At 44.5% G+C, this 24,263-nt stretch overlaps 2 protein-coding genes across 2 annotated transcripts; both read left to right on the top strand.

Moving 5' to 3' along the window:
- The first annotated feature begins 745 nt into the window (after positions 1-745).
- On the top strand, positions 746-15,397 carry kcnj13 (potassium inwardly rectifying channel subfamily J member 13). Its single transcript, XM_052079045.1, has 4 exons — positions 746-906; positions 1,177-1,593; positions 8,825-9,352; positions 12,401-15,397. Exons 3-4 carry the CDS (start codon positions 8,836-8,838, stop codon positions 12,973-12,975), a joined length of 1,092 nt encoding a protein of 363 aa, XP_051935005.1. The 5' UTR covers positions 746-906; positions 1,177-1,593; positions 8,825-8,835; the 3' UTR covers positions 12,976-15,397.
- A 6,709-nt stretch (positions 15,398-22,106) lies between these two features.
- On the top strand, positions 22,107-23,932 carry LOC127608520 (uncharacterized). Its single transcript, XM_052077637.1, has 3 exons — positions 22,107-22,317; positions 22,415-22,945; positions 23,906-23,932. Exons 1-3 carry the CDS (start codon positions 22,156-22,158, stop codon positions 23,930-23,932), a joined length of 720 nt encoding a protein of 239 aa, XP_051933597.1. The 5' UTR covers positions 22,107-22,155.
- Positions 23,933-24,263: the final 331 nt, after the last annotated feature.

Genomic DNA, 24,263 nt, shown 5'->3' on the forward strand with positions numbered 1-24,263 from the left:
CTTAAGTCTACATATTACAGAATCCGACTGGCTGAATATTCAATCAGCATTTCTTTAACGCATTCATGATACAAACCATTCCCTGATTTATAGACCAGTAGCAGAGCTTTAAAATCTATTCTATAGCTGAGTGGGGGCGAGTGGAAGGCCTTCTGGGCTGGAGTAATAAGTTATGGTCTCTTTGTTCTGTTCAGAACCCGAGTTGCAGCAGTCTGAATGAGCTGCAGCTGTTTGATGCTCTTTTGAGGGAGTCCAGTCAGAGAAATAATCATCATCAACAATCAATAATAAAGACAGACTTAATCTGTAATCAAGTCTGCTGATATTTGAATGATCATAGCAGAATGCTAATTTGCTAAATACATAAGAAGACCAATTTGATGAAGATGCCATTGGTTTGCCTTCGTACCCCTGTGGCTAACTGCAGCCTCACAGAGCTGCTTGCACAGCTGTCGAGTCTGCTGTGTTGTTTAAAGTGGGCCTCAAGTTGTCACTCAGCCGGTGCTGTCCTGTAAGTGGTGCTCATGGTTGTAGGTGTCTGTGGTCTATGTTGGACCACATAGATCTTGAAGTGGCCCAGGACTGTTATGGCAAAAAAAGGAGTCTTCACTTGTAATAATCGCATATTCTAAATAATCATGAATGTATTTTGTGTGTCCTACTGCTCAAAGGTCAAAAAGCATCGCAGAGATTTTACCTCCTGTCATGTGCCTTTGCTATTCTTTTGTCACCAGAAAAGAAACCCGATGGTAATTACGTTAGCCATTCTGCGGTCAAGCAGTGATGGAGTATCCGTTTCACGATCAATTCAGAAGGTTGCCGTGAAAACCAGAGCAACATATTTATGAAATCCTACAAGACCAAAACTTCATGGACTGCAGCACGCCCTCATGATGTCCTCGGAAGGTACGAATGAGCAGAATGCAAAAGTCTTTTCAGCAGATCCTTGGGATTTGCATTGTTTTAACTTAGCATAACACAGAAGGAACGCAGATTGTCTGAACAATGTTTCTGCGGATTTATTGACTTACTTGCAACAATTTTAGGTATATGTTTAGGCAAACCACACATATAATGATCTTAAACAAAATGGGATCGCGTTGCATGTGTACAAATATTGAAATATGTTGCATGCGGACACATTCTCAACACATTTTTTTCTGTTTTTTTCAGTAGCACCGGGACACGAACCAGCAACAAGCTGCTTTTTGAATGAACTGTGACAAGGTGTTATTCTTCCTCCCCGCCCTCTTTCTGTCGTCTGTCTTCCGGGAACACTAATAGGCTCCATGCAGAGTAACGTGACCAATTGAATCATTCTTGGCCCGGAGCTGGAAGTTGCCGATCCGCGGTGCAGAGAGCGTCGCGCTCACTCCAGCTGCAGCAGCAAAAAAAAAAAAAAAACACTCAGTGGTGACACAAACGGTGTTTGTCTCAGGACTTCTCTGCGATTAATACCCTGTCCTGCCAAAGGAACTACTACAGCATTCCTATCGGTTTCGTCGGCTTTTTTTCCCCCCTTTGGCAGACCTCAGACCAGTTCATTGGTGAAAAGGTCAGCGGGCCCCTCTCGAACCCTGACTGCAGATTGAGGTGAGTAGGTTAGAAACGACACTCAGATCAGGACAATGAGTTGCGAAGTGGTCAGTCTTCTCAATTTGAGGAAACTAAATAACCTGGCCTAAAATGTTAGGACAAGTGTATACTCATGCAAGGTATATACTGTGTAGGTTGATGTCCGATCGTACATATCGTGTAATGAGCAGTCATTAGTACTATTTTTGACAGTGTATGCACTACATTTAAAATACATAGAAGGACCTCAGTGAATGAATACATTTTCAGTCTCGGAGACTGAATTTCACATGAAGCCTTGTGAGTGACTGATTGAATCCCATTTTTTTTTTACCAGTTTGACTCAGATTGGAGATAGGGGAAATGGCTGACTTGTCTCAGTCTTGTGTCATTACCATGATGGCGGGGTCAATAGAGTCGTTGTGCGTTTTCCGCCAGCCTCTGGGAATTTTTTACTGTACATACTGTATGTTACGCAGAGCGTGTTTTTTTTAAATTCGTCAGTTTCATCAGACATTTGGACAAATGAGACATTGATTTTCATTGATAGTTCATAGATGTCATATATTATGTATTGATTTAGAGTGGACTGTGGGTTAAAAACATATTCACACATTGAATTGGAGCCATATTAGACTCGACGATTGAGGGGTCATTTTAGTTTCAGTTGCCACTGATTAAATTCATTTAAAGAGGTCTGATAGTACAGAATACTCTCATAATAGACTTCAAATTTAGTTCTCGGGGCCCAAAACGGGCAGAGGCCAGTGTGGAGTTTTAATGGACCGGCACTCCTTGTGCTTCAGTAGATTTCCAGCAAGTACGCCAGTTTTCAGACATTGATGGCTTGTGACCAGTCCAGGGTCAGAGCTGCTTCTCGCTGAAAGTCAGCTGGGATAGGTTCACCCACCCGTTACCCAAATGAGGACAAACAATATCTAGAATGGAAGGAAAGATAACTGAAAAGAGAAGTCTTGTTCATTTAACCCTTTCCTGCACAAATAATGCTAACCTGTAACCTGATAACCTGATCAAGCAATCCACTGTAGTAACTGCTGTTACATTACATTATATTGTGAGTCCCAAAGTTCCACTGTCCACATGGGTTGGTTATTACAGTTCACATTTAATAATACATCCATGGCTTCGTGAGAGGCTCATTGCTATGGATGCCCTGCGTGACAGATCCCACAATGTAATGCAACCAGGCCACATTGTGTGCCCAGGACGAATTTCGTGTTAGGGACAAAAAAGGTTTACAATAGCACTTTGCATTCCTTGCACCACCACTTTACAGCAGGCCCACCAGTTTTAAAGATCGCGTACCACTGAATGAATCGCGTACAGTACTTGTATTGTGTATGTCTTGATTTTTCCTACGTTATTTTTAATTGGCTATTTGGTGGATTGTACTTGTCACAAATTGAGGGGTTTTGTGGTGCTTGAGGCAAAAATGTGGAGGACTCATGTGGAGGGAAGCACGCAAGCAAGGAAGGAGTGAAGGGTCTGTTTCACAAAGCAGGTTTAGTGAACTGTGAGTCTGTTAACCCTAAAATGAGAGGAAACTCTGAGTAAAGGGAGGCAACTCAAATCAGCATTTTCAGACAATTTTCTTTGAGAGCAGTACCGTTTCATGTCCATCATCAACATACACAACCTAATCTCTCTGGAATGACCTCCCACTGAACATTCGGCAAGCCTCCTCGCTGCCCATCTTTAAAGCCCTCCTCAAAACTCACTTGTATTCTTTGGCGTTCGACTCAGCATGACTTAGATTTGTTCTTGATTTTACTGCTTGGTGCTTTCTACCACCTTTATTACCGATTCATCTTACTGTTTAATGTGTATGTTAAATCGCTCCATGTACAGCACTTTGTATGCAGCGATGGCTGTTTGAAAGTGCTCTATAAATACTGTTGACTTCACTTGACTTTACCAATCGTAGTCACGCTATCTCATCCCAGCAGATATTTTGTGTTGCTTCACATATTTAATTGTTTTGTGCAATGTTGGAGATGCTGAGCAATTATAAGTATGCAGGGCGGTCAGAAAAGTGTGTTATGCTGAGGTCTCACCCGTTTGAACAATATTTTTATATTTCATCTTCAGCTGTTCCCAAGTGCCCTGCGGAATTGCACAAAAATTCAATTAATTGATTGGCAGCAGTTTTTCCCTGTTATATGATTGTGACTGCAAAAAACTACATTGAAAGTTATAACTGGAGCAGCAAAGGTCTCCCTCTATTTAGCATCCGCAGCGGCGTTGCACTTTTTCCTGAAAATGTGTTCAAACTCACTGCATGAGCGATTTAATATTTCCAGTTGTAGTGGGGTGACAAAACACAGCCCTCCTCTTCCCCGTTGCCATGGTGACTCATCAAATTGGGGATTCATTGATACTGGATTTTCATAGTTGCAGTGCACACCCTTAACTCCAGGTGAAGACAGTTGATTAAACTGTTTCATATCCGCTGCTCTGTACCCGGAAACTCAAGCGCTTCCTATCTCAGAGCAGATCAACTCAGAGTTCAGCGTTGAACACAAAGTTTGCTGAACACTCTTTGTCAAACGGACCCCTGGACTGAAAGAAACCAGGGAACTCTAGACAAACAAACTTACAAGGAACAGCTGGACAAGATACAAGTGCCTGACAATACTGATTGGAAGACAACAACGGTACTGGGCTGACGAGAACAAGCGGACACAAAAACCTATTTAGCAAGACAAGACACAACAAAATGGACCCAGAGAAAACATGAAACAAAACATAGATCATGAAAAACTAGTGTACTGTGTCCCTAAACATAAAAATGACTGAAATGATACCAGACTTGTTTACAAATGCATATTTAGAAATAGACAAATCATCAAATTTAATGTTTCGTTTTCAGAATTTCACACTTAATGGGTGGGTAGACACTTGAGGAACACACATTTGATGCAATCAATTAAACCCCCACTTATGTCCCCTTTAGCCCTTTCATGCACCCTGTAACCCGATAACATGATAAACTGTCCACGAGAGTGATCGCTGTTCCTGAAAAGGTGAAAATACATATTGGGAAAGAAATGAAAAACAATGCTAACTGTGTGTTAGAGATGCTCTAACTGTTGCTAAGGTCACTCATTCAGACAGCTATGACAGACCGGCTTAGTATAATGAAGCCTTATGCAGCATATGATTCGCATGTGACCACTTTGACAGACTCGTTCACAGTCAGCATCAGTCTGATGCTTTTCCCACCTCTTTATTAATGTCCTCATACCGCACATTGAACAGTAGTCAGATGAACATACGATTCTTTGAAGGGGTAAATGTGTGTTGTTAAACAGATTAGTTGTTGATATATTAATTCAACAGACTATAATGTTAATATTTGCATTTGACCTCGATAGCATACGCTGAGCTCCAGTGTTGGGAAAGTTAATTTCCCAATTGTGAAGTAGGTAGAAGTCCACCTCACAAATGTTGAAATAAATGCGTTCAATTCCTGTAGATCATAATTGAAATTGTTTTTCCCCAAATGAATTAGTTCATAGTTCATAGTTTTCCCCCCCAAATGCATTTCTGTGAGCTGTTACCCTCTTTGCATGATGGCATTTGCCCATTGTTGCCACCCATTCAGCCCACGCTAGTATCCGGGTGCAACCATCACCCGAGAGTCCCCCCAAAAGTCGGCAGTCTTATTACATGAATTATCTTCTCTTTTCAATGAATGAAAACAAAAACAGGACTGCGGTCCTGAATCTGCAAACATAAACACGATCTGCTATAGGAACCAGGCTTAGGTCGGAAACAATCAATCAGTCTATCTTACAGCTGCACTTGGGCGATGACAACAAAGCCCCGACTGCTGTGCCGCTACTTAATGTTTTTGGGGTGTGGACTGATCAGTTGCCGCGTTTTAATTTTTAAAAGTCACAGCCGATACTGTATTTTCACCTTTCGTATCTTGAAATTTCTTTCGTAACTAGAGGCAATATTTTCCTGTTGAGGCGTTTCGTAACTTGATATTTTCGTATGAAGAGACGTTTGTCAGCAGAGGTACCACTGTATAGGTTCAGTTCCAACTTGTGATCGGAAGAGACAAGCTGAGAGGGCTGTCGCGAAGGACGGAAGAGGGAGACTTGGTTGAGTGGGGAAGGTTGAAGTCGAGGCGGAGACTGATTTTCTAATGGACGAACAATTGGTCTCTCATGGCTGAATCCAGAGGGCAGCCACCTTATGTTGTTCGTGTTTGTGCAGGTCGTGAATGTTTGATTTCTCACCAGGGTTCGTTCATGGTCGCAAACATGTTGAACATGTTCGAAATTTCCTTGCGACAAGAAAAACTGGCGGAGGCCATTAAAACTGTTGGCCAACCTCCAGCAAATGTCTTTGGGAACTTGAACAAACCCTTAAGAAAAATCTAGATCTGCTACCCTCGCAAACACGCTCAAACATTTGCCACTAAGTGGGAGATGGGCTTCACTGATATATTGGTTTTTCTTTTTTGCTGAAAATCCTGGTGAGTCTTTTATATCCTAGGACCTCTGTATGGAGTAATGAGTGCCTGTCAAAGACTGCATTTCACTGTATATTGCATTTTATTATACTGCATTTCACCATTCACAGTATATTATCTCAGTATCGTTAATCATGATTGATAGAGGTTAAGTTTTTATTTTTACAGCAAATTTTGTCCTGATGGGTTTTGCTTCATGATTCATGGCTTTGACAACATGATGCCAGTGGCGGTTCTAGATCAATTTCACTGTAGGGGCCTGGCTGGGGCCAGGGGTTTTGATAGAGCGGCACATTCAACCCAGGGCAAACATGACAAAGAGTCAAAATCTTATTTGACTTTTATTTTTATCAAATTTTTAAACCTTTGCAGACATAACATTACAGTGAAGATGAAAAACAGTATAACAATCACAGTCATATTGAATTAAGTGCTAAAAAAGGATTCATATAGGTGCAGATCTCGTGGAACAGTCTTAAGCTCCCCCTACTATTACAGCAACCGTATTCTGCGATTTTGGGGATTTCTGGCAAACCGTCCGAAGTGATTCCAGATTCAGTGCTTTTGACCTCCTATACTCAATGCAAAGTACACCAAGATTGCTTAGTCTATCATAGTGGACATGAGGTATGTTTTCACATGATTGAATGTGGAAAAACTCTGTTCTTTTTGTGCCACTATTATTATATTGTCCACGTGCCATGGACAAAGTGACAGTCTCAGTTTGCTCATACTCAGAATCTTCATCTGTCTCTTCTTTTTTAACTTTAAATTTTTAACCGTGAAGAGGAATTACACTTCAGCAACACTACTGTTGCAGGCTTGCTTGGTTTTGTATTGTGGTCTTACCTTGACAATATAATATCACTCATTGTCGTGGTAATCTTGGGACTGCTTCTCTGGGGGCTGCTGCTCATTTTCACGCTTGTCTTTTTTCAGTGGTGCAGCACTTTAGTTCCACCTTTTGCGTCGGCAACTGGGCGCTACTGTATAGTCTACGTTCAGAGGCAGGGGCCACATTGGCATCCGGAATCAGTGCTACAGGAGCACTGGCCCTTGTAGGCCCCTCCCCAAGAACCGTACTGCATGATGCAGACCAATCTAAGGCTAGCACACGGAAGTATTAGTAATCCCTTATTTTTCGTAGTTAATGGGGACCAGAAATGCCACGCAAAAGGTGAAACCCGTGAGGTAAGATCCCTATCGCCACCCCACCCCCCCACAGCCTCAGGAATTATTGTGTATGTGTGTGTGGGTACCAGCATGTTTCAAATATGTAATCAGTATTTATACTTTATATATTTGAGAGAGGGTGGCTCAGTGGGCCAGTGGTTAGCGCGTCAACCTCACAGTGCAGAGGTCGTGGGTTCAATCCCTGCTCCGGCCTTCCTGTGTGGAGTTTACATGTTCTCCCTGCGACGGAATTGGTTTTCTCCGGATACTCCGGCTTCCACCCACATTCCAAAAACATGCATGGCAGGTTCATGGAACACTCTAATGTGACCCTAGGTTTGAGTGTGAGCGCCGATGGTTATTCATCTCTGTGTGCCCTGCGATTGGCTGGCAACCGGTTCAGGGTGTCCCCCGCCTACTGCCCGAAGACGGCTGGGATAGGCTCCAGCACCCCATGCGACCCTTGTGTGGATATAGTGGTTTGGAAAATGGATGGATGGCTTTGCATTAAAACGAGACTTGATTTTTTTTTCATATAATGCTCTGAATTTACTGGTTCACATCAAACAGAGCAATGTGACCTTTGAACTACAATGAATTTGACACCTATGAACTACTAGAGCACAAAATTACCTGAGCTTAGATGCCTGAACCTTTTCATCTTGTCCAATGTGCTGTGCGAAAGAAAATCTTCAAAGATCACTTTAGAAACATATGAAATCCCAATTAAATGTGAATAAGAGCTGGCTAAGGAAATCAGTGCGGAGCTGTGCAATTGCTCCGTTTCGAGCTCCCTGCAGATGAAAGACACATTCCTACTCTGCATGTTGCTGTGTTCCTCAGACGGATTTCCAGCTGGGAACTGCTCTAATCACCTGGCAACAATATTGACATAGAAATAGAAACTCTGGAGAGGACAAAACTCCAGCTCTCTGCTTGTCACACATACATCTGGCTGTCAGAGTTCATGCACACACCGTAGGAGGAAATTCACATGTTACATGTAGGTTATGGAAAATTATGGAATAATTAGATGGACATTGTAAATTTGGCGGCATTGAATAGAAATGTGAACCAGTAAAGGGTCAAGAAAATAAGACCCAATCCTTGGCCATGATAGAAGTCAGATCCTCGCAAATGTGGTGGCTTTTTATTGGTGTGTGTGTGTGTGTGTGTGTGTCCTTATTCCTTAGTCCTTATTCTTGACTTGTGATTTTAAAACTAGTTATACATCAATTTATTCCGCCCTGTGTATGTAATATGTGGAGGCGATTAAACATTGATATGGTGGCACAAAATTCATTACGGGCCTCCAAGCGAAACCGTAACTACAATGTGGCCCGCAACAAACATGAGTTTGACACCACTGGTATAATTGATACAAATATGATTTGCTTGCAAATGTGCATGGAGAACATCCTCTGATGATAAACGCTTTCAGGGACGGTGGATACTACAGTGGACAGCTTATCACTTTATCAGGTTACAGGGTGTATGAAAGGGCTAAGGTATTTCATTATAGCTTTGAGCACAAAGGAAACACCAAACCTGTGTTTCTTTCATTTCTTGCAGGATCTAGAAAGATGACAAGCAAATCCAACAGCAGCGCTCAGGACAGCAAGGTGCCTTCCTCCCCTCTTCTGTCATCAGCAAAGAGGCAACGTCTGGTCACCAAAGACGGACGCTGCACCCTTCGCCCTCCGCTGTGTCCCTCTGGTTCATGGCTCGGAGCGTCGAGCCGGGCCTGGCTTTTAGCCCTCCATGACATGTGGGGACAGTTGGTGGGTTTGCGCTGGAGATGGGTCCTCTTGACCTTCTGCGCATCCTTTGTGGCCCACTGGCTGCTGTTCGCTTGTCTTTGGTACTTGCTGGCTCACATCAACGGAGACCTAGATGTGCTGGATCACGACGCCCCGCCGCAGGGGCATGTGGTTTGTGTGAAACACATCACCAGCTTTGCAGCCGCTTTTTCCTTTTCCCTTGAGACGCAGCTCACCATCGGCTACGGCACCATGTTCCCCAGTGGCGATTGTCCGAGTGCCATAGCACTGCTGGCTGTGCAGATGTTGCTGGGGCTCATGCTTGAAGCATTCATCACAGGTACACTTATTTCCTCCACCCTTCTTTTGACCAACATGAAACTCAGGACACATTTGGAATTAAACAGAAGCCGAGTTGCCCATAACAAATATGTTTCTTTGGTTCTGGAAAAGATAAAACCGGTCAAACAAAATTTCCCCCAAATTTTATAATTATGGAAATGCGAGAAAACTTTTCTTGATTATTTTTTTTGTGCATTTTTTTCTCAAGTACATCAGGCTTTCATCATAATGATAATACAGTAATCTATTGTGATATGTAGCTTAGTCATATATTCCATAATATTTTTAATTAAGGATTAGATTCAGCAACAGGTTAATTTTTTTCTGAAACGACATGGCTATAAATGATAACGCTTGGTAAAATTCATATTGGGCAAGCTTTTGTGGGTAAAACTTCAAAACCCCAAAAAAATTAAGACATCTAGATGTGCTGGAAAAAGGCCAAGACATGTTTAAAATAATCATTCAAATATATTTACGGGCACATAGAGCCATCTGTAATGAAAATTTGCTGTTGATCAATTTCATGGAATGTGTTTGAGGCGAGGTTTTTCTCGTAAATGAAAAATTATGAAAAAACTAAAACATTAATATAAAAACACGAATACTAACTGAACTCTTCACAAGCATTTGCTCTGGAGCTAATTTAACCCAGTTGCGTTCACTCGTACACATTTACACCGGTGCTGCCTCGCAAACGACCATTTGCCCCGGAGCAAATATTTGACCCACCTCCCTGAGGTGGGTCAAATTTGGTCCGGTATAAGCTCTTTTCCGGGGCTACCCCGGAGCTAATTTGCACGTGTGAACGCTCTACTGGGGCAGCCCCGGTGCAGCACCGGACCAAATCTTGCCGTGTGAACAGCCCTAAAGACAAAAACTAACTGAAACTCCATTTTACATTTATAGAACAAAACTAGCTGTAATTTGAGCCAAAATGTCCTCCACTTTTATTTTTGTTAGTTAACCCTTTCATGCACCCTGTAAACGAGATAAGATAAGCTGTCCACTGTAGTAACTGCTGTCCCTGAAATGGTTAATTTCATACATGAGCTTTTCAGATGTATTTCTGTTTTACTGTTTAGTCATAGAACTGCGATTGGCTGACAACTGGTTCAGAGTGTACCCCGCTGACCGCCTGAAGTCGGCTGACATGGGCGCCAGCACACCCACGACCCTCGTACGCTTTAGCAGACTATAAAAGGGATGGATTTTCGGTCACAGAGAAGAAGGAAGGTCGAACTGTCAGTTGGGAATTGTAGTTTAGTACACAGTACACAGTGACCTTTTTTTTTTTAAACTTGCATTCAACAAGGCAAGGCAAATGTATTTATAAAGCACATTCAGACACAAGCCAACTCAATGTGCTTCACATAACCAAAAGCACAACACCTAAAATGGGGGTCACCAATTCCGGTTCTCGAGGGCCTCTATCCGGCATGTTTTAGATGTTTGCCTCCTCTAAAACACCTGATTCAAATGATCAGGTTCAATATCAGACTTCTAAAGAACTTGTCGATGAGCTAATCATTTAAATTAGGTGGAGAAGGGGCACATTGAAAACATGCAGTATGGGGACCCTTGAGGACCGCAGTTCGTGACCCTTCAACTAAAAGCATTTACAAGCAGAACAGCTGAAGACCTTGACAGGAAAAGCAAAGAGAACAAAAGTAACCTATTAAAATGACTAAAACAAATAGGACAAACACACACACACACACACACACACACACGCTGATACAAGACGAGGGTCAATATTTTTTTCCCATTTTTTTAAATTTATCACAAGATTTCACTGCTAACAATGTGGCAAACATCCTCCAGAGATAAAATAAACATTTTTACTGAGATTTGGGATGTCGTTTGTGTGTGAATGTATTTGGTGTGGTGAAAAATAGCCATCCCGACCACTCTTCGTGACAAGCCAACACACCCATGTAATGAAGAGCTCTTTATACTCATAACATACATGGTTTCAAAAACAGCTGTTTCCAGTAAACTGGCAGAATGTCAATGCAACACAGTACACAAAATCGAGTCCTACATTTTCTATAATGTGACAATACGTAGACAGAAAAAAATTACGTTACATGTGTTATCTTCTGTGTCCACGTGGTACCCCTGACAATTTACTTTACGCTTCCACTGGAACAACTTTTGTATGTTAAACCCAAAGTTCAATTGGTTGACTGTAAAACATGATGGTAACATTTAAAACAAACAAAAAAAACAAAAAACGTTAGTTTCTTCTATGATCACCAAGTAAACTAACAAACAACACTAACAAAAACTTTTATAACCCAGAGGTGAGGCATGGACAAAAATTTACAACGGGCATTTCACATTTTTGTTAGTTTGTTTTATTTCCATTTACAATCTCTGCCGTGTCTCAGTTGTCAGGCAGAAACACTTTTTCCATTGATATCACTTCAGAATAATCAGAATATTGATCCATATGTAGCATGAAGCATGACACGAAGTCTATAAATAAATAGGCATAAATCCTTGGCCTAAATACAAATGGCATTACAAAACAATAAACGAAAGACACACAAAAGGCACATAAACCTTGTGGGCTCACATCCGCAAAAAAATAAATATCTGTAGGAGTCTTGCTTGTCTCCTTCTTCCTTCGTTTAGTCAGTAGTTAACTATGCTTTTGGTATTATCGTCATTTCGTTATGGCTGCGCAGAGCTCATGAAGTAGTTGTCTGTTTGAGTGTGTGTTGCAAATCCACAACTCAATGAGGAATATAAAGACACTTTAATTGTTGAAGTCTTTGCCTCACAGGTCACTTTTCCATTTCATCATGTGCAAGCCTGAAAAAGATGAATGGGGCTTTCATTTCAAAATGTCGAGAAATCTTTTGACATCTATTTTACCAGACAAGTTGTGGTTACAGAAAAGATATTCTGGACTTGAATAGTAAAGCTGGTCCTTCTTTTCGGAAGCGTGTCACAAAATCCCAAACCAAAAGTACATCTTTGCTTCGTGAAAAACAGTGTCATGAAGAACGTAATTTGCCAATTCTCAATTGTCTACCAGGTGCATTTGTGGCCAAGATCTCTTGTCCTCAGAAGCGAGCCGGAGCCATCCAGTTCAGCCACCAGGGTGTGGTGGGCCAGCACCAGGGCCAAACTTGCCTCATGTTACGGGCCACAAACCTGCTGCGGCGTCCTCTGGTCGACGTGAAGGTGAGTGCCGTGCTCTATGAGGAGCACGAAGGCCAACCCCTGCACCAAACCTCCCTGGACTTCTACGTGGACCACCTGGGCCAGCATCCCTGCCCCTTCTTCATCTTCCCACTTACTTTTTACCATCCCTTGGACCACCGTAGCCCCCTCTACCCTGCCCTGCGTGAAGGCACGTCCAATCACTTTGAACTGGTGGTGTTCCTGTCAGCCTCGCAGGAGGGAACAGGGGACACCTGCCAGAAGAGGACCTCCTACTTGCGGCAGGAAATCCAGTTTGATCGTTGCTTTGCGCCCGCCTTGGGGCTGGATGCCTGCGGAAGGTATGTGATGAGCAACCATCACTTTGACACGATGCACTCCAAGGACCCTCTGGACAAGGACTGTGTTGTTCAGATCAACGGTGACGGCAGCGACAGGATGGAGTAAGGATACTGGAGAGGAGGTTACATTGGGACAAAAGGGCAGTTCGTGAGGTACAATTGTGGAGGGTAGATATGGATCAGACGGTATTTTGTCAGCTGGAAAGTAGATGATTTGGGGAAATTACGGTTTGTGTTGAATCATTTTTAGTTGTTAACCATTCAATGTTCCCAGAGAATGATACCAGATGAACCTGAAGGGGCTCTTTATTTTCCGTGTTTCACTCTGTGGGCCCAATTCCGATTAAAGTCCATCAATCCAGTTTCGTACTGCTTTTGCTTGTGAACGAGGGAACTTGAGGCAGGATGGACTGGCCAGTCAATTGCATTCACATTCATGGGCCCAGGGAGAACTGAGCCAAGATTCAGACTCTCGAATGTAAGGCAGCCATGCCTTCCACTCATCCTTCTGCCACGAATGCACATAATCTAATACTGTAATGTGCCAGATGCTTATTTTCACTATCTGGACATTTCTTTGTGCAGTTCGTATGCTTGCATGGATTTCCTACAGATTCTCAGTCCCCTCACCCATTCACGAAAAACATGCATGTTAAGCCACATGCACGCATGCAGACACTTCAAATGTGAAAGATGTGTGTTCTTTCCACCGCCAGCCAAAGTTTGGTTCTGACCACACAAGTAAAAATTTGTGATCCTTTGACATTGTCTTACAATTGTCTGCCACAACATTTTTCCAAGAAAGTAGTGAGGGGGCGGAATTGCTGATTAGACCACCCATGCACACAAACTCATGTTCACTCAATGTTCGCAATTGTTTTACAGGCATCCCATCATGCGACCTTTGTTGATTTTAATCGCAATGGAGGCAATCAGCGGAAAATTTTGTACGATTAATGGGAGGTGTGTATCCAAAATGAGGGAATACAAAAATCGTTCATGTCTCAACCTCAAGTGACATCACAGATTACAACTGCTGATGGTTATTTTTTTTCCCCCAAAAAATATGCACCAGGGTCAACATCTACAGTCACAGAATCTTATCCGCTTCCATTAATACTGTAGAGTAATGTCTGTACAACCCCACTCGAGTCACACGCAGAGAACCATGTTCCAGCATTTTTTTTATTTGGTACCTTCTATACAGTCGCGCTTTCAATTGGTTCATATCACTATACTGTAGAAGACAAACTTATGACATTTCAAGCAGCCAAACCGTAGGCTATTTGATTAAAGCTGAAGTTATGGCAGCTTTAATACTGTGTGATTATGTGTCGGCATAAAAAGGACACTTTAAAAAACAGCCAAAACTACAGTTACCTGTGAATATCTTCGCAAAAAGGCTTCAAAGTACCTTTCATGAAGTAATGACGTTTGTCTTGATGAGATCATCTGCCCCATTGTCTTTCCATCAAGTCAACGAAGACATTCAGATTACACTGGTGACTGCAAACATTCAAATGAACAGCATATAATGTTTTACATGGTCAGCAACTGCCAGTATTCCAAAAATAGCCTCAAACACATGATAAAGCAAAAAAGGTACACTTCTATTTCACATTGCATGTTTTTTTTCTAACTCTAATTGAGAAAATTGAATATTTATAAGTAGGAATAGTGTGCAAAGAGGTAGTAAAAATGTATAAGGTTTGTATGTACGGTAATGGAAAGAAGGGACAGAAAGCAATGACTGTCATCCTTAAAGGGCATTGATGCTGCTGATCTGTGACCATCAAACACGAGGCTGGCATGATTGAATATGTCCATCCAATGTCAATTCTTTAGTTGCATAATAAAACAAACAAAAGTAAGAGCAGAGTTGGGTTCCACACAGCAAGGCCAGATCAAACTCAGAAAATCTGAACCGTGAGAATGGTGCGCAAAACACTCGCTGCTTCACCCAAACTAAACATGTGAACTATCAACACGGGGGGAGAAATTACGAACAAACATACGATCTCGTTTAACAAACAAACTGAATCATGCGACTGGGGAAACATCGTAGCTTGGGTTTAAGTGGAGAGTGTTTTGATTGAAAAGGTTTCATGAAAAACTTTGTGGTTTGGATGCCGCTACAATGGCCAACGGCAGTCCTTTATCTGTCTGACATGTTCGAACAGAGAAACTGATGAAAAAGTACTGACAACTGACTGATTTGTAGATGACTACTTTTAATTTTGAAGAATCAATTGCACAAATCATCATGTGAATCATAGTATTTATTTATCAAACATACATTTTTTTTCTGTGTGCTGTGTTATATAATTGGGTGCTTGTATTGTCAGCAGAATGATGGAGAATCACTGCACAATCAATCTGTGTTCAATAAAACCTTTTTAGCTGCTTCGGCTAAATGAAAAGGAACACTCCACCACGTATGATTGGGATGGGTGAGATGTCACGGTGTCTCACAAGTTGTGGTGCCTTTGTACAGTGTACATTACAAGAAATAAATATTTTCTAAACAAGCCTGGAAGGAGACATTTTTTGGGAGGCCGTGGGGAGGAGCAATATGAAGTCTTCAGCGGCAAGTGATATAACATGAAGGGGAAAAAAATGGACTTAACTTCCACATGGAGTAACAATGCTTCCCCCGTGTGGTGGTGGGCCTAACATGCAGGTCTCTGAGCACATAGAAAATAGGCGTCAAGATATAGAATTAAGTAGGAGCGAAGACTCGAACCCCGAACCTCATAACTGGTAGTCAGACATGTTAATCTTTTGGCCACTTTTGAATAGTGAACAATTTCACGATTTTTAATTGTATATTTTTCATTTTGTTTATTTGATGAACAATGTTCATCATTATCTCTGTCACATTTCGGTTTTTCGGTCTGGCCAGCAGGTGGCAGGAGCGGTCTCTCTAGCACACCTGCTGGCAATCATTAATCTATAGAGACACTATTTAAGGACTCCTACGTTCGACACCTGTTGTGGGAGTATTGTTTATGGCATTGCTTACCTCGTTGCTCATTGACTAGTGGCTTTTGACCTCGTCGTGTTTTCGCGTGTAGTCTCGGTACCAAGTTTGTGTGTAAGTACTAGTGATGGGTCCATGAGGCCTCATGAGGCGTGTCGACACACTGACACACTGTGTTGATACTGTGCTGATACTGTGTCACTGACCACTGCCACCTGCTGGACCTTCAAGATCCCTGCATCCAACCCACTCAACAGACTGAACTGACTGATAATTTTTTTGTATATTGAACATATAAAATATACAATTCGGTAATAAATTGGCAAAAAGTGAAGGTAAGATATAAAAAAAGGAAAAGAAAATAGTCATCATCACAAATATGTGTTCAAAGGAGTAGAAAGAAGTAAAAAAACCCTAGAGTCCTACCCCTTCTTATATATGAATTGATCATTTTTCAAAATAGAAAAGAAAGTCTACATATCAACAAATGCTTTTACCCTTATGTATGCTGTACTTATACATTTTTACAACTTTAGGTTTGTATATACAGTACATACTCATTGGAGCACAAGTATATGTCGATTTTCTCATATTCATAATGGATGCTACATTTCATTAATATATTAAATAATCTCATCAATGTATTCCTGATGTATTGCTATATTTCATGGGTGTATCGAATTTATTAGCTTAATTCTGATTTGTGTAGTTGTCTTGTACTACTCTCAAATTCATTTTTAATCTCAGCAAGAGAGTTACTCATTCCACAGATTTACACCTATTACAGATACACTCCTTTGCGTGATGTTTGTTAGTGTTTTGGATTTTTCTGTATAGGTTAGTACCCCTTAAATTATGACAACTTTCTCGAGTTTTAAAAAGCTTCTGGATGTTTTGGCAAAGGTTATTGTGTGCTTTGTACATTAATTGGGCGATTTTGAAGTCAACCAGGTCATGAGATTTCATTGTTTAATTTGATAAACAGTGGATTTGTGGGTTCCGTCTATTTGGAGCCAGTGATTGTTCCGATTGCTTTGTATTGTCGTTTTAAAACGGTGTTTTACTGGCATTTCCCCATATTTCCACACAATAGGTCAAATATGGAAGTAATAAAAGTGTGTACAAGGATTTCTTATTCAGCACATCCTTAGTTTTGGGAGGATCCCGATGGTTTGGGATATTTTTCTTTTATTATCTATTATGTAGCTGCCAGCACGGTTTTGCATCTACAACTGTTCCAAGACATTTTCATAAGGTCATTCATCGATTTGATGAAGTGTATACAATATCATTCACATCCATGCATTCATTTTGCAACATTCAATGTGTTCAAATAATGTGAAGATCATTTGAATGAGGATGCTTGTGGGCTTTGATTTCACATTTTTATTGAGAAAAATAAGATGCTCCAATGTTTTAAACTTCAGCCTGTTGCGTCTTTTACAAGCAATTTCTCCTGCTGTGAAGAACACACGCTCACAAGGGACGGATGTGGCTGGCGTACAAAGGAACTCCTTTGCGAGGTGGGAGAGGTTTGGGAAAGAAGTGTGTTGGTCCTTCCAGTACAGCCGCTTCCTGGAACCTTGATTGTCAAACATGGAGTGGAGAGTCAACCAATAATTACTGATTGTCAATTAATCATCAACATAGCAACCGTGAAAAGACGAGTGAACGTTTGTATACCTGGCGTAATACCGGGTGTGTCGCGAACTTCATTCTCATGCTTGGCCCGATAATGCCTCAGCATGGTGGAGGTGCTTCTGTTGGCGAATTGACTTGGCAAATTTGACATTTCACCTGAAATGAAATGTGAATAAGAAGTAACTAAGAGTTACCTTGAAATGTATTCGGATTAACAACACGCCAATAATCTGAGAGGCACTCGGCGAGTGCCTCTCGCCGAGAGGCTCTCGGCGACAGAAGGCGATTTGAATAAATAAATAAATAATACCTTATTCTCCAGGACATCAAAATGGTCCCACACGGCGGATGATTTGCGTCTCTGCTCCATAATCGGCAAGGAAGGCAAGGCACGAACACGAAGTCTGCACTGACACGAGCTTCGACAAGCGAGCGTGAGTGAGGTCTGGCTTGTTTCGGCAGGTGTTCCTTATAAACACTGTGTGGCGGGCTTTTGCTGCGTCAACGCCCTCTGCACTGAGTCGACGCCCCCTGGACTAAGTGGCGCAGCCTGTACTGTGCCAAGCAGCCGATGCAGGTGCAGTTCACGTGTCAATTAGCAGCCTGGACTGTGTCAACGCAGCCGATGTGTCAATTAGCAGCCTGGACTGTGTCAACACAGTCGATGTGTCAATTAGCAGCCTGGACTGTGTCAACGCAGCCGGTGTGTCAATTAGAAGCCTGGACTGTGTCAACGCAGTTCACGTGTCAATCACGTGACGTAATGAGCCAGCACATGCATCGACACGTGGTTTGCTCTGTGAGCCCGGCGCATGTGTCAATGCATCGGTGTCGCTGGACCCATCACTAGTAAGTACCATTTTGTTTTGATGATCTGGCTTTTCTCGCGTGTACAAAGTGTTACATAGTTTTTCGTTCGTAGTTTGTGGCTTTACTTTCCTTTTCTTGCTCTTTTGTGCAAGCTCCTTTTGTTAGTCGTTTTTGATTTACCTCCTGGTCCTTATTGTGGACCAGCGCTTTATGTTCTCGCTTATTTCCGATTCGATTTGGACATTAAATTGTCTTTACATCGGAGACCTTGTTTTTGTCTACGTTTTTTGGATCCCCCTCCTAACTCGGTTCACCCGAGTTCGTAACAGAATACTCCCACCAAAATGGATCCTGTAGACATTAACAAGATCATGACCGCCTTGACCAGCCAGGGGCAATTAGTGGGCCAGCAACAACAGGAGCTCACGGAGCTCCGGGAGGCAGTCGCCGTCCTAGCCCAGCGGCTGGAAATATTGTGTTCCCAAGGGGAACACGCGACCCCCCGAGAAACGCCACCCCCAAGGGTCCCGGCGGCTTCATCCGGGACACCCTCTTCCCTGATCATGGGGCGAGAGCCCAATCTCCCCCATCCCCCTCGCTACGGGGGAGAGCAGGCTCTCTGCAAGCAATTTTTACACCAGTGCTCTCTAATATTCGACCAACAACCAGCTACGTACGAAAGAGATAGCACGAAGGTGGCGTTTATTATGAGCCTGTTGACTGGTCAGGCGGCGTCTTGGGCAGTAGAGATCAGCAATGCTCAACCCGGGCTTCGGTCTTCCTACCCAGAGTTTGTCGCCGCGTTCCGTCGCGTATTTCAACATCCGGTTATGGGAAGGGAGGCCGAAGGTCGGCTATTAGCTATTCGGCAAGGACGACAATCCGTTGCCGAATATTCCATCTCATTTTGCATTTTGGCCGCCCGTAGCGGTTACGGGGAACGCGCCCTGCGTGGTTTGTTTCGCCGCGGGTTAAGTGCTGCGTTAAAGGACGAACTGGCAACCCGCGACGATAGCAACAACTTGGAGGAGCTCATCGATTTGGCCCTCATTGTGGACAACCGCATGCGGGAGCGTGAGAGGGAACGTGCGGAAGAGCGAGGAACTACCCGTGTTCCACCCCGACGTACGGGTCGTCGGCCGGCTGAGCACGAGTCCTGGCGACCACCCGGACCCGAGCGTCATTCGTGTTCCGATCCAGCCGACGCAGAGGAGGAGCCCATGCAGCTGGGAGGCGGACGCCTGGGACCAGCGGAGAGAGAGCAGCGGATTCGGGATCGAGCCAGCTTCTACTGCGGCCAACCTGGACACCGGGTTTCCAACTATTCCTCGACACCGGCCCGCCCTTCCGGGCGCCCCGAAAACTGTGAGTTTGTGCCCGATACTGCGTCACGTGAGTCGAGACGGGAGGAGGTCCATCCTGGACATCCACCAAGACTCGAGTTGGACGGAACTCTTTACGGTCCGTTACGGGTCATTTCTGTTCGGGCCTTGGTGGACTCTGGGGCGGACAATTGTTTTGTAGACCCCAGCCTAGCTAAGGAACTGGGTTGCCAGGTTGAGGTCCTAAGAGAGACAAAGCGGGTTCACGATCTTGACGGGCGACTCCTGGCGGAAGTGAAAGAGATCACAGCGCCGGTGAAACTAAAATTATCCGGCAATCACATTGAATACCGTAGATTCTATCTCATGCGGTCTCGATCGGTACCGTTAGTGTTGGGGTTGCCGTGGCTGCGCGAACACAACCCTGTCATTTCCTGGGAACGTCCGGCAATCGAGAGTTGGAGCGCATTTTGCTATACTCACTGTTTGCGCTCGGCGGCAGAAAAGAGAGGGCCGACCCGTAACGAGCCACCAGAAATTATTTGTTTGAACAAAGTTCCGCGTATTTACCATGACATGCGCCCAGTGTTTAGTAAGGACCGTGCCCAGTCATTGCCGCCTCACCGGCCGTACGACTGCGCCATCGACCTGATAGATAACGCCCCACTCCCGAATTCCCGTTTATATCAGGTCTCTCAGCCGGAACAAGAGGCGCTGAGAGAATATATTGATAGTTCACTCGCGGCTGGCCTCATTCGGCCGTCTAAATCCCCACTGGGGGACGGATTCTTCTTTATTGAGAAGAAAGACAAGACGTTACGCCCGTGTGTTGATTATCGGGGCCTGAACGAAATCACCATCAAGAACAAATACCCACTTCCGTTATTAGATTCAGCGTTCGCCCCCCTCCAATCCGCCACTATATTCTCCAAACTCGATTTACGAAGCGCTTACCATCTGGTCCGTATTCGTGAGGGGGACGAATGGAAAACAGCATTCAAGACCCCATTAGGGCACTTCAAATACCTGGTCATGCCATTTGGGCTAACGAACGCGCCCGCGGTATTTCAGTGTCTCATTAATGACGTATTAAGAGATTTTCTGAACCTGTTTTGTTGTTTATTTAGATGACATCTTAAATTTTTTCTCGGACTCTAGCAGAACATCAACACCATGTCAGGCTGGTTTTGCAGCGTCTACTAGAAAACCGGTTATTCGTAAAAGCAGAAAAGTGCGAGTTTCACGTTGAGTCCATCTCTTTTCTGGGTTTTATTATCGAGAAGGGTCAGCTGAGAGCTGACGAAGCCAAAGTTAAGGCCGTAGTAGACTGGCCCACTCCGACCAATAGAAAGCAGTTGCAACGTTTCCTAGGTTTCGCTAATTTTTACCGTTGCTTCATTCGCAACTACAGCCAGAAAGCCCTGCCTCTGACCCGGTTAACCTCTGTCAAGATCCCCTTTAGGTGGGACACTGATGCTGACCACGCGTTCGCCGAATTAAAGAAAGCCTTCACGAACCCTCCAGTATTACAGCATCCTAACCCCTCCTATCCGTTCGTCGTTGAGGTGGACGCGTCGGAGTCCGGCGTGGGGGCCGTCTTATCGCAGCGATCCCCAGTCAACCAAAGACTTCACCCCTGCGCCTTTTTCTCTCGTCGCCTCAGCCCAGCAGAAGCCAACTACGACGTGGGGAACCGTGAACTGCTAGCCGTCGTATTGGCATTACAAGAATGGCGACATTGGCTCGAAGGTACTTAAGAGCCATTCACGGTGTACACTGATCACAAGAACCTTGCCTACATCCGGTCAGCCAAGAGACTAAACTCCCGCCAAGCACGGTGGGCGCTTCTCCTCACTCGCTTCAACTTCACGCTCACCTACTGCCCGGGCTCTAAGAACATTAGACCAGATGCACTCTCCCGCATCCATGACCCTGCGGAGAAGGACAACGAACCCCAAAGCATTGTTCCGGACCATTGTATCGGGAGGGCACTTTGGTGGGCCATTGAACGTAAGGTCAAGGAGGCCCAGAACGGAGTTCAAGTCCCGGCTGGTTGTCCGACCGGGAGACTGTTTGTGCCCCCACCTCTGCGCGCAGAGGTGTTACAGTGGGGGCACACTTCTAAGGTGGCATGCCATCCAGGGGTGAACCGGACCTTGGACCTCGTGTCGCAGCGGTTTTGGTGGCCGGAGCTACGCAAGGATACCCAGGACTATATCAAGGCCTGTTCCACCTGCGCATGCAGTAAGGCGTCCCACCAACTGCCGGCTGGTTTGCTGCAACCGCTGCCTACCCCTTCTCGACCATGGTCCCACATTTCCCTGGATTTTGTCACCGGCCTGCCTCCTTCCCGGGGAAAATCCGTCATACTCACCATAGTTGACCGCTTCTCTAAATCTGCCCATTTCGTTGCGTTGTCCAATCTGCCCTCTGCTCAGGAAACCGCCGACCTCCTAGTGAGACACGTCTTCCGTCTTCATGGAATTCCGGTGGACATTGTGTCAGACCGGGGCCCTCAATTCATCTCCAGGGTATGGAAACGTTTCTGCCAGGCCATGGGGGCCACGGCGAGTCTGTCTTCCGGATACCACCCACAGTCCAATGGTCAAACGGAGCGCATGAACCAAGATTTGGAGGCAGCTCTGCGCTGCGTTTGCCTCGATCGCCCCTCCTCGTGGTCGGTCCACCTGCCTTGGTTGGAATACGCCCACAACACCCTCGTCTCATCAGCGACCGGTCGGTCTCCTTTCATGGCAGCATATGGTTATCAACCTCCTCTGTTTCCTTCTCAGGAGGGTCAGGTGGAACTCCCTTCCATACAGCTGCATCTACGACGGGCCCATCGCGTATGGAAGGAGACCAGAGCAGCACTCTCACGCACGGCTCAGCGGAACCGGCAGATCGCTGACCGTCGCCGACGCCCAGCACCCAGCTATCAGGTGGGACAGAAGGTGTGGCTGGCAACTAAGGATCTACGACTCGCAGGTACATCTCGCAAGTTGGGGCCACGCTTCACTGGACCGTTCGAGGTGGACTCGGTCCTCAGCCCCGTCTCCGTCAAGCCCCGACTGCCGCCCACCATGAAGGTCCACCCCGTGTTCCATGTTTCCCTGTTGAAGCCGGTGGCCACCAGTCCCCTGGCTCCTCCGCCCACGTCGCCGCCTCCTCCACAAATCGTTGCCGGTGAGCCAGTGTACACCGTGCGTGAAATCTTGGACTCTCGGCGCAGGGGTAGGGGTTTTCAGTATTTGGTTGACTGGGAAGGCTACGGCCCAGAGGATCGGCAGTGGGTCCCCGGCTCCTGGATCTTAGTTCCCGTCCCTGTTTCGGGCATTCCATGCAGCGCACCCGTCGAAGCCGGGTGGTCCGCCAGGAGGCGTCCGTTGAGGGGGGTGTACTGTCACATTTCGGTTTTTCGGTCTGGCCAGCAGGTGGCAGGAGCGGTCTCTCTAGCACACCTGCTGGCAATCATTAATCTATAGAGACACTATTTAAGGACTCCTACGTTCGACACCTGTTGTGGGAGTATTGTTTATGGCATTGCTTACCTCATTGCTCATTGACTAGTGGCTTTTGACCTCGTCGTGTTTTCGCGTGTAGTCTCGGTACCAAGTTTGTGTGCAAGTACCATTTTGTTTTGATGATCTGGCTTTTCTCGCGTGTACAAAGTGTTACATAGTTTTTCGTTCGTAGTTTGTGGCTTTACTTTCCTTTTCTTGCTCTTTTGTGCAAGCTCCTTTTGTTAGTCGTTTTTGATTTACCTCCTGGTCCTCATTGTGGACCAGCGCTTTATGTTCTCGCTTATTTTCGATTTGGACATTAAATTGTCTTTACATCGGAGACCTTGTTTTTGTCTACGTTTTTTGGATCCCCCTCCTAACTCGGTTCACCCGAGTTCGTAACAATCTCTTTTACAGCGATTGAAAAGACGAAATACATCACCTTAAGAAATTACAATATGACGTCAGCAATATTTTAAATCAAGAAATTACATAGGAGCTAACTTCTGGGAACGTCTTTTTCGATGTGTTTTAAGACTCTTCATTATTATTACTAAAGTTCCAGTGCATTGTGGGAAAGACGATAAAACAGCACATCTACAAAGAGATCCTACTGCATTTGCTTCACGGAGTGCAAGAAACGAGAATATTGGCAACACAACTCGTGGCAGCTTCACCATGACATTGTGTCGACTTACAATGCCGAGCATCTGACAGTGACTGGCCAAAGGGAAAATTGCTGTGCTGGCTCTGTGTGATTGCTTCCTCTCTGCCATGCTCAAGGGGGTCATCAAGGTGCACCGGTTTTAAAGACATGGACAGCATCAAGGTGGCAGTGACAACAAAGCAGGTGGAGAATCCTGGAAGAATCATTCTTAGAAGTGTTGGAAGGTGTGGCAGAGATGCCTTGGAAAGTAGTTGGCTGTTTAGATCTCGTGGCCTATACTGTATGTTGATTATGAAAAAAAAAGTATGAGTCATACATGAAAATGTCTCCCCTCATACTTTCTGAGTAAGGTTGCAGAATTGCAGGATTTTTCCCAAGTTGGAAATCCCATATACACACATTCCATTTTCAAACCTACTTATGATGAAAAGAAAATGGAATGTGTTTTTATGTTAAAAAAAAGAGCAAATGGTC

Source organism: Hippocampus zosterae, chromosome 10, assembly GCF_025434085.1.
Source record: "Hippocampus zosterae strain Florida chromosome 10, ASM2543408v3, whole genome shotgun sequence".
Classification (NCBI taxonomy): domain Eukaryota; kingdom Metazoa; phylum Chordata; class Actinopteri; order Syngnathiformes; family Syngnathidae; genus Hippocampus; species Hippocampus zosterae.

What these genes read in the sequence shown, in the direction of transcription:
- LOC127608520 (XM_052077637.1), top strand. Translation starts at nt 22,156, where the DNA reads ATGGAAACGTTTCTGCCAGGCCATGGGGGCCACGGCGAGTCTGTCTTC. An exon ending in TGGTCGGTCCACCTGCCTTG is followed by an intron (nt 22,318 to 22,414) that starts GTTGGAATACGC and finishes TTTCCTTCTCAG; the next exon opens with GAGGGTCAGGTGGAACTCCC. An exon ending in GGATCTTAGTTCCCGTCCCT is followed by an intron (nt 22,946 to 23,905) that starts GTTTCGGGCATT and finishes GCCATGCTCAAG; the next exon opens with GGGGTCATCAAGGTGCACCG.
- kcnj13 (XM_052079045.1), top strand. Translation starts at nt 8,836, where the DNA reads ATGACAAGCAAATCCAACAGCAGCGCTCAGGACAGCAAGGTGCCTTCC. An exon ending in GCTTGAAGCATTCATCACAG is followed by an intron (nt 9,353 to 12,400) that starts GTACACTTATTT and finishes ATTGTCTACCAG; the next exon opens with GTGCATTTGTGGCCAAGATC.